General features: G+C 63.3%; 1 protein-coding gene across 3 annotated transcripts; it reads right to left on the minus strand.

The window, feature by feature from the left end:
* Window positions 1-4,317: 4,317 nt before the first annotated feature.
* TNFRSF13C (TNF receptor superfamily member 13C) lies at window positions 4,318-9,053 on the minus strand. 3 transcript variants are annotated; one of them, XM_027453877.3, is made up of 3 exons: window positions 8,680-9,053; window positions 8,230-8,466; window positions 4,318-7,730 (listed from the first exon to the last, which is right to left on the minus strand). In XM_027453877.3, the coding sequence occupies exons 1-3, from the start codon at window positions 8,807-8,809 to the stop codon at window positions 7,408-7,410; spliced, it is 690 nt and encodes a 229-aa protein (XP_027309678.3). In that variant the 5' UTR covers window positions 8,810-9,053; the 3' UTR covers window positions 4,318-7,407. The 3 variants fall into 3 exon arrangements, with proteins under 3 accessions (XP_027309678.3, XP_027309692.3, XP_027309687.3); XM_027453891.3 differs by having other exon boundaries at window positions 8,230-8,424; window positions 8,680-9,051; XM_027453886.3 differs by having other exon boundaries at window positions 8,230-8,427; window positions 8,680-9,044.
* Between the last annotated feature and the right edge of the window lie 917 nt (window positions 9,054-9,970).

Raw genomic sequence — 9,970 nt, forward strand, 5'->3', positions numbered from 1 at the left:
TAAGGGGGATCTCAGTGCCTGTGGCTTGGAGAGGGCAGCGCGCGGGCAGGAGCCACAGGAAATTCAGGTTGGTGGGGACCCCGAGGGAAAACCCAAAGGACATGGAGGAGGAGGGAGCGTGCTGTCTGCACCAGTGCTGTCAAAGCCTTGGGTGCCAGGGGGCTTGGCCACAGCCTGGGGGCTGCCCCCAGTGGGACACGGTGCCACTGCCGGAGGGATCCCACGGCACGCGCTGTAGGGCGGCCCCCAGCTGGGGACAGAGCTGGGGACACGTCAGGGGACATCAGATGTGCTGGGGGGGCATGGGGACGTGGTGACAGAGCCCCTGGCCGCCCCGCTCCCAGCCCGGCACGCACAGGGGTTTTATTCCCCCGCCTGTGCTCGGTGCCGTGGCTGGGAAATGGGCTGCCGGAGAAGCCGTGCGCCGTAATGGCCCATCTAAAACACAGGAGCATATGTGCGCTTACCATTAAGATTATAATTGCAAACATTCCCAAGTTGAGATTTGCGAGCTCCCAGCTTCCCAAAGGCGGCTGCAGCCGAACCCAAACGACATCCAGAGCAACGAGGGGAAAATGTGTTCAGAGCGAGAGCCTCGCTGCTGCTGCTGTTGTTGGATGGATGCGGTGCTGGCTGCAGAGGGACGCTGCGTGTAGGGCCAGCCCTGGCTGCCTTGCTGGTGATGCCCACCCTAGTGAATGGGGTGGGAGCAGCCCCGTCCCTCCATGCCAGCACCAAGCCCCACAGCAATCCCAACGCTTTCCCCCATTTTGGGGCTGGCAGCAGCAGAGCTCACGTTATCTGGGGGGGTGTTTTCGAGGCTCAGCCTGCAGGAGGAGGCCATATGGCCGGGAACAGCGGCATGCTGGCCCCGTGGCAGCCCGGCACAGCATCCAAGTGCCAAGTGGCCCCGGCCGGCAGCCAGCACCACGGGACGCCCCCGCGCACAGCCCTGCCCCTCCTCGGCCCCGGGCACTGGGCACAGGGCCACGGGGGTGGGCTCGTGCCCCCCTTGTTCAGGGTGCCCTCTGAAACGGGGTGGGCTGCAGGCACCTGGCTTGGCTGCCTCTGTTTTGGGGTGGCCGTCGTGCTGTGTTACGCCTGCTCCGTGGCCGTGCTGGCAGCAGATGCAAACCTCGTCCCCTCCCCAAAATGCCCCATGGGGGCACTCGGATAGACGTGGTTGTCCCACAGCCCCTCTCCCCCGTCCCTCCCCGCCATGCTGTCCTGATGTGCGGCACCTCCGTAGCCCCACCGGGCTCTTAATGAGAAGTTAATTGGAGCTGACGCCGCCCGACCGGCACAGGGCTCTCCTGGGGCTGCGGGTCCATGGCAGCGCCATGAGGTGTGAGGGGAGGCACGGAGCTGTGGGTGGATGTGCTCCAAGGCAGGGGCTGCAGTGCCTTTATTCCCTCTTGACCCATTTAAAGCCAGCATCGGTGACTAAGGGAGCTGGCGGGAGGATAAAAATACCTCCCACACGCTCCCTGCGAGGCCGGGGATGGAAACAGGGGTGCCGTCACCTCTCCGGGGACTGCCCGGGGTCACTGCTGTGCAGTCCCAAAGATCGAGGCCGTGCTGGTGGGCTCAGGACACCGACACTTTGCTGGCATCCTGCAACTGCTCCTGGCTCCCTCAGCAACAAGCCCACGGGTTCAGGGTCTCCTGCCCCATCCCACCCAGCCAAGCCCCATCCCCAGGGCTGGAGGAGGTTTACGAAGCAGTGAGGAAAGTAGTCTCCTGCCCACAGACCCAAATCTCTCAGCTTTCACTCGCTTTGGAGAAGAAAGGGGCGAAACCCGGGCAGGTGCCGGCAGGAGGCTGCATTTAGAGGCAGAGGTGTTTTTGGGATCATTTCGGGTGCCTGCTGCTTGCAGGGCATGTGGGGAGCTCAGCACCAGACATCCCAACACTGCTGTCCCCGAGGGACCCAAATATCCACCTGGACCCCGCGGGGCGATGCCTGGATGCCCGCCGGGGTGTAACTCAGCTGCCTGGGGCACCGGAGCTGCGGGGAGAGCAGCGCACGCCCAACCTGGCAGTCCTGCTTCCTAAATCTGCAATTCCAGCCCGGCTGTATTTTCGTCTTTCTAATAATAAGTGCGAATACAGTGGGGATGAATCACAGGCTGCAGGCTGCAGGTTTTGCACCCCCCACCCCCTTGCTGTAAATCCGTCCTGGTTGGGAGCAGGGCTGCTGGGGCAGGGGCTGGGACACAGAGGGGACACAGAGGGGACACAGAGGGGACTTAGAGGGGACACGTAGGGGATGCTGTCCCAGGCCAGCTCCAACCTCCCCTTTCACCTCCCAGCCATATCCATCGCATCCAGGAGCCGAGTCCCCTCACGCTCCCATTTCCACCAGTATTTCGGCGTGCCACAGCAACATTTCAATCCCGAGGGACTCCAGCAGCATCCCCGCAGACCCCTGCCCCGTGGCTCTTTGCCCCCCAGGGTTTGGGTACCTCTGCCCCCCGCCTGCTCCCGGCCCCAAGCACAGAGCAGCCCCCCTGGTCACCGCTGGCTCTGCCCGCTGGGAACCGCTGGCTTTGTTGCAAGGACCTTTTGCAAATGTTAATGCTTTCCTTGCGCTGGAGAGCTCTGCGGATGATCTGCCAGAACGGATTTCACACGCTTCTCCTAAAATTATGCCCTTTGCTTTCCCGGCGCTGGAGACGAAGCGCAGCCCGGCGTGCCAGCGGCATGCGAGGAGCACGGCTTGCCGCTGCGCAGGCAGCAGAGCAGGGCTGAGCCCTGCCCGGGTGGGCTCTCCTGGAGCCCACCGCAGCTTGGACACAGCCCCTGCAGCCCCTGCAGCCACCTCCTGCGTTGGCAACGCTGCCGGGGAGGTGCCCGGTGGGCACTGGCTGCCCCCGTGCCCTGCACCTCCCCGGGGACCCCGGGTGCCTGTCCCGCATCCCCGGGGGCTGCCCTCGCTCTGTCTGGGCTGGGGGTGATTCCCGACCCCCGAGGCATGTGTGTGGTGTTATGGGGAGCTTTCATTTACCCCCGCAGCCACCCTAAGCTATAAAGGACATTCGGGGTTTGCCCTCCCCCGGCAGGAGCCCCCCCACCTATTCATATTGGGAAATGCAGCAGGGGGGATCCAGACCCGGCCCTGTCCTCCCCAGCAGTGAGCAGCTACTCATGAATATCGTGGCTGTGGTTAGAGCTGATTTAATACAGCTTAAATGACTCATTGGGGAATTTTTTTATTTTTTTTTATTTTTATTTTATTTTATTTTTAATAGCTGGCGGTGTCACTACAGGGCACGAAGTTTGCTTGGCTGAGTTTGTTTCCCTGCTTCTTGGCACAGATAAACAAGCGAGGAGCTGGAGAGCGAGCGAGAAGCCCACGGAGGACGTCCCCAGGCGAGCAGCGTGCCTCACCTTCCCCCATCCCTGCACATTTAGGAGGAAAGCACCCGCAGCGGCTCCTCCATCGCCACCTCCATTGATGGTCCGGGGCCACCAGTGGTGGTGACAGGGGACTGGTGACAACAAGCCCACGGAGGACACCCCCAGGGATGCTCCTCATGGCTCACTGGCTGCAGAGCCTCCCAGCTAGGGAAAACTTCCCCGTTCCCTGCTTGCACAGTGCATGGGGTACAGGCTGAGAGCGTCGTGCGTCAGCCCCCGGCACCCTGTGGGGTTTTTCCCTGGGGTGTCCCGGCCCCGCAGCCCAGCTGTGCTCTGTCCCCGCTGCCTCCTGTGCCGGTGCCGCCGCCTGCCATCGATCCGGGCCCAGAATAGCTGCTGCCAGCAGCCGGCCGACGCCGCAGCCACCAGGGGAAGGGCACGGCCGATGTCCCCCTCCTCGCCCCGCAGCCCCCCGCTGCTGGCACCGGTGCTGGGTGTGCTGGAGGCGAGGGAGAAGGGAAATAGGGCAACGGGTGGAAGGGGGAGGACGCAAGGGAGGGGCTGTGCGAGGTGCTGCCGGCACCGGCTGTCCCACTGGAGGGGCTGGGGCACTTTGGGCAGCTGCTGGAGGCAGGTCCCCTTCTGCTCCACGCCACTTCTGCTCCACTTCCATTTCGATTTCCGTTCCCACTGCCACTCCACTTTCACTCCACTTCTACTTCCACTCCATTTCCAGTCCCATTTCCATTCCCACTTCCATTTCCACTTCCACTTCCATTCCTGTTCCCATTTATTCTCCAATTCCATTTCTCCACCCACTCCCACCACCCCCTGACCCCCCCCCCCGACGTGCTGGGGCTGCAGCATCACTTTGCCACCCCCACCTCCCGCCCAGCCCCGCCGGTGTGCACCACAGAGCCAGGATCTGGCCCCTCCTGTGCGCACCCCTCTCTCCCGACCTGAGCTGGCTTTTCCCTGGGCTGCTTTTCCCGCAGAGAAGAACTCCCCAGGCTGCTGGGGGCACTTCTGCATGATTTTATCCTGTGGGGAACAGCTTGCTGAGAGTTGGACTGAAAAGAGGTAGCTTGGGGTTTTTTCTTTTCGTTTTTTTTTTTCTTTCCCTGGGCACAGCCTTGGGGGTGCATGCGGAGAACCAGAGCTGCTCTGGAGCAGTGTCCGAGTGTCCCAATGGCACAGCCCTGTTAGAAACAAACCCTCAGAGATGAGATTCTTGCAGACCTCCCCCCGTGTTTGTCCCCTGGCTGCACCCAGTGGCATTAGGGGCGGGTGGCATCACCCAGGGGAGTCCCCAGAACCGGTGAGGAAGGAGCTGGGGTGAAGGGTTTGGAGGGGCTGGATCCAGGGGGAGACCCACTCTGCGCAGTGGGTACCCCCATTAAACATCTCCCCGGGTGCCCTGCTGGAAGCCACGCGGGCCCAAAGCGATCCTGACACCCAGTAAAGGAAACGGAGGCTGATTTAAGTTGAGTGGTTTTTTTGTGTGTGTTGGCTGTTTTGTTGTGTTTTCTTTTTTTTTTTCTTTTTTTTTTTTTTTTTTAATTCTTTCCTTAAGTGCGAACACCATCTGGCTCCCCGAACTCCGTCAGCGCTTCCAGTCCCGAGGCGGCTTCGCTCCTGCTAATTACTGTCATTACGCGGTGGGGTAGTGATTAGGGACGGATGCTGACGAGCGGCGTCAGGAGGGCCGCGTCCCCCGACAGCCTCGGCCCACAGAGCCGGGCAGCCGGGAAGCAGCCGAGGCCTTTTCCAGCTGGGGGCCGTCGCCTTTGGTTGGAAGGGGCATTTTGGTACCCGGCAGGGGGGATAGGCACCGGCACCCAGGCACCCAGCCGGCAGGAGTTTTGGGGGGCTGAGGGCAGGGGTTATGTCAGGCTGGCGCAGCTGCCCCCACAGGTGAACGAGCAGGAGATGAAACCTGCTGGGGCTTTCCCCAGACTTTCCCCCCACACTGCTCGCTCCGAAATCCCGGGTCCCCCCCCCCCGGCAGGTGAGGCCCGGCCTCGGCAGCCTTTCAAGGAACCAAAGCGGGGGGCTGGGAGGCCAGAGGGAAACCCAGCCCCTGCCCCATGGGGGAAGAGAGAAACTGCCACGGGGAGGCACCGGGGGCTGCGGGAGGGCTCCCAGGAGAGGGGATCCGCTTCATGCTGCTGTTTCTTCCCTTTCCCTGGGCTGTCCAACGAAGGAGATGCGTGGTGAGGCACCTGAAGAAGTAAGAGCAGGAGCCCCCGCCCCAGCAGAAAGAAGGCCTTTTTTGGCAGGATTTTTGCAGGATTTCCTTTTCCAAACCACCACACTGGTGTGGGTGGATGCCACACAAACAGGCCTCAGCTGTGGAAATGGGAGGGGGGTGCGTGACAGTCCCACTCCTGCCACCTCCTGTCCTGTTCTCTGTGAAGCAGGTAGCTCTGCCTCTCACAAGCACACCCTCTGCCAGTGCCAAAATGTCCCCAGCTGGGCACGGGCTGGTTCCCAAAGCAATCGTGTTTGTTTTTCCCCAAACCAGGCATGCAAAGGTTGCATCCCCCAGTGACGGGGACACAACTGCGTTGGGCATTAGCTGGATCAAGGCTCAGCCCAGCCAGCACTTTGAGGTTTGGGAGAGGACTTGTGTTGAAGAACTTGGTCCCTCATGCCCTGCGGCAGCTCGTGTGGCTCCCCTGATGGGGTGAAGGACGTGAAACCAGCTCCAGCATCCATGGCTGGGGGAGGAGGGGGGCATCACCCTCTAACAGCACGCGGTCCTGCACCCCAGAGGAGCCAACGTCACCCGGCAGTCACTGGTCGATCCCACCATGATCTGCAGACCTACATGGCCCACAGGATGAGCACGGCAACATCCTCCAGCTTCTGAAGACCACGGTAGAGAGGAGAGCACTCTAGGTGGGCCCAGCCCCCATGACCGGCCGTCCATCGATGGTGACATCGGGTACCAGAACCGGTGGTGGATCGGGAGCAAAGCTGGAAACGTTGAATGGAGCTCATCCCAATGACAACTTCATTTCCAAATCTGCTTGCCCAGGCGAGCCACCGGCATGTGTGTGAAGAAGGCCATCGAGGGAGAGCTGCCTCGGACCGGCAATTCTCGCGCGCAGCAACCCCCCGGAGACACGCAGATGAATGAAGTCATCCCTCCCACGCTCACATCGCTCCCTGCCTGGTTGTGTGCAGCACGGAAACATCCATCACCGGGAGTCCTGTCACCACGAGTGACACGCGGCATTTTTGCAGCCACCGTGAGCTGAAGCGATGGTTGTCTGGGGCCAGCGTGACAAGCTCCTGCGGCCAGCGTGCCTCTCGACCAGCAGGCTCCATTGCCTGCCCCTGGTCCTCGCTGACTGCAGTCACTGTAGCTTGGAGCTAAGGCAGATTTCTCCAGCCTCCTTCCCTCGCTCCCTGCTCGGAAAGGCGAACTCGCTTCCCAGCCCCAGGGCACCCAGATGCAGGGGGGGGTCCCACCAGTGCCCACGGGTGCCTGTCACCCATGGGAGCACCCCGAGGGAGCGGGGACCTGGGTGTCACGGCGAGCAGGAGATGGGGAGGCAGGACTGTGCATGGAGAAGATGCTGCATGAGCGATGCTCCGTTTGGCCCCAAGTCTCATTTTATTGAGGTCAGGAGCAAAAAATCGAGATAACGGGAATGGGTTTCATCTTAATGTACCCCCTGCTCCCCCCCTTTCTGGTTGCCCAGCCCCATGTCCCTACAAGTCCCCCCCTCCAGCAGCAGACCCATCCGGGCTCCCCAGTTCACCCACACCCGCACTGTGGCAGCCTGGCAGAGGCAGAGCAGCCCCCGCGATGCTCCCTCCTCACCGGCCCCATCCCTGCCTCTTCCAGGCGTGGCTCCTTCGGCTTCCTCCGGCGATTACAGGCACGCAATCCACAAAAATGGCAAAGTGGCAAAAGTGACAAATGGCAAAGCCCAGTTCTGGTGCAGCTCAGGTCCACGCCGGGCCTTTCCCACCCGGGGAAGGGCTCTGTCTGGCTGCAGGGGGCAACCGGAGAGCCCCGGCCCCATCTCCAGTCCGTCACGGTCTCTCCTGGCCCACGCAGTCCTGGGTGGTTTTGGTGGTGACCAAGGCGGTGGCGCCCAGCTCGGTGGCCGGCAGCGGGAAGCCGTGGCCGTGCTCCTCGTGGCGGGGCCAGGGGGCGGCCAGCAGCACCACGTCGCGCTCGCCATCGCCCTGGCAGCACGGCCGCCGCTTCGTGCTGTCCCTCCCGGGCGGCCCCGCTGCCTTCAGGCCGCCGTTGAGGTGCGGGCAGGGGCCCCGAGCTGGGTCGGCCTCCCCCAGCGGAGCAGCGGGGTCCGGGTAAGCGGGGCTGGGCAGGGGGCCGGTTTCACCCAGGCTTTCTGAGAGAAGGGCAAGAGAAAGGGTGAGGGGCTGTGATGGGGTCCCAGGACACAGATCTCCCCCCGTTTCTCCTTAAATGTCGCTTTGTAGTGTTTTTACCCCCCCTGAGCGCAATAGGGGAAGCGAAGCTGCGCACTTGCACCTCCTGTCTCCCGTGAGCCCGTGCTGGCGGTGAGCAACCGGCCCGGCCGCTTCCCTCTTAAAAATAGACTTGTTTACAGCAGCACGCGGCCCCGCGCCGCCCCGCGCTGGATTTCTCCCTCCCCTTTCATTTCTGACACTGCTCCCGGCTGTCCCCGGTGGGCACCGTGGCCTCGCCCCCTGGAGATGCCCTGTGGGGAGAGGCACGGCCCCGTCCCTCGTCCCTCGTCCCTCGCCCCATCCCCGGTGCCTTTGGGGACCAGGCTCTGCTGCACCTCACCCACAAGGTGGGACGTGAGTGGGACGGTGTCATCTGAGGTGACACGGGGCCAGCAGGGTGAGCACGAGGTTTCCTACCTTTGGCCTCCTGCTCCGTCTTCCTCCTCTTCCTCCTCTGCTTGCTCGCCTTGCAGCCCAGGAGGCCGCAGAGGGCGGCCAGAACCAGGAGGAGCACCACCAGCGCGGGGACCCCGAAGAGCAGGAGGGTGCTGGGCAGGTCCACGGAGGACAGGGTGGGCGGCGGGGCCGAGGTGGGCGCCACGTGGACGGGCTCTGCTGTGGTGCGAAACGCCGGCGGGGTCAGGAGGGGGAGAGCTGGGGCGAGGGGCAGAGGGCGGTGGCGTTACCCACCAGGCCTCCCGGCCTCTGGATTTGGTGGTGGAGATTGAAGGAGCGGGACCTTCATCGCCATCCACCTCCTACCCCATCACCACCACCACCACCCACGGGAGAAGGTTCCCTCCAGCCCAACCCTGGGGTGCCCTCCAGCCCCTTCACCCGCCAGTGCCCGGCCCCGGCCGCCCTTACTTGCGTTGTCCTTGAAGAGGTCGGAGCACCTGACGCAGAACCTGGTCAGGGGGTCAAAGCACTGCGAGGGGAGGCAGGCGGCGACGGCGTCTGCTTTTCCCGAGGAGGCCATGGCCGAGCGCTCCCGCATGGCGCAGCGCAGAGCGGCCGCCCGAGTGTGAAATCGCCGAGCTCCGGGGCGGGTGGCAGAGGGAGATGCAGTCTGTCGAGCCGCCTCGGCTCCCTTGGGGCTCCGCTCGCTGCGCTTCCCCCGGGGCGGATCTTCGCTGGGGAGGAGGAGGGTGCACACCGAAGCCCTACCCCTGGCCGCCCGTGCAACGCACCCTCCAAGAAGCCCTCTCCTCCAAAACACATTGCCGAAATCCCCACGGCCTCTGGTGCACCTCCCCGGCCCAGCCCTGTGCTGCCCCAGCCCCTGCAGCCCCCAGCCCGCACCTCTCCTCGCCTGCTGGAGAGAAGCCCCTCATTGGGGTGGGCTGCGCCTCTCCGAAATCTGCCCCGGCCTCCGGCATCGGGGTATTTGCTGGTCTCCCCTCGGTGAAGCCTGTGTGTGCTGGGCCCTGTGTCCACGCGGGTGTGGGGCAGAAATCAGGCTCAGGTGGTGTGGTTCGCTCCAGGACTGACACAAAAAGGCCGAACTTGCTCTCTGCGTCCTGTGCTAGACCCTTGGCATGGAGCCTCCAAGCCCCTGGGCTCCACGTCCCGTTCCTCAGGGGTTCAGAGCTGGTCCTGGTCTCAGTGATTCCCCGGGGCATGCACAAAGCCAGTCCCACCAGGCAGGTCTTGCCCCATACTGTTGGAGAGGATTAAACACACTGTGAAGGGCCTGGGGTGTTCCTAATCTTGGGCAGGAGAGATTTCCTGCCACCACATGTATGCCAAATCCTGGCGGCTGAGGTCTGAAGCAGATAAGCGATTGATTTCAGCACTGCAGGTGGCTCTGCTCCATCCTTACTAAACAAGCACCTCGTCCCCTTTTCCTTCACCCCACAGGAAGGAAAGAGACCCCCATGGCCACTTTACAGCCGCCTGCCCCACAAGTCCCTCGCCTCGCTGCAGCCTGCGGGCTCCTCCCAGCGCGGCCACGGCGCTCGGGGCATCTCGTCTGGGCGAGTGAAAGTCGTGAGCAAAACCAGTCGCTGCCCACCAGCACAGCGATTTCACTTCCCCTTACGCCACTGCTGGGCCCGGCCACTGCCTCGCTCGCCCTTGCACGCGCGCACGTGTGCGTGCACGGCCGTGCCGCCCCGCTCCTCGCCCCTCCGTTCTCCTCCGAGGAGCGCGGCCCCGG

Source organism: Anas platyrhynchos, chromosome 1 (assembly GCF_047663525.1).
Source record: "Anas platyrhynchos isolate ZD024472 breed Pekin duck chromosome 1, IASCAAS_PekinDuck_T2T, whole genome shotgun sequence".
NCBI lineage: Eukaryota > Metazoa > Chordata > Aves > Anseriformes > Anatidae > Anas > Anas platyrhynchos.

Bases quoted from the DNA above. Each gene is read 5' to 3' on its own strand.
- TNFRSF13C (XM_027453877.3), bottom strand. From the start codon at position 8,809: ATGCGGGAGCGCTCGGCCATGGCCTCCTCGGGAAAAGCAGACGCCGTC. The intron at 8,467-8,679 runs GTAAGGGCGGCC...CCCTCGCCCCAG, and splicing joins CCTCTTCAAGGACAACGCAA to CTCTCCCCCTCCTGACCCCG. The intron at 7,731-8,229 runs GTAGGAAACCTC...CCCTTCTCTCAG, and splicing joins GACGGAGCAGGAGGCCAAAG to AAAGCCTGGGTGAAACCGGC.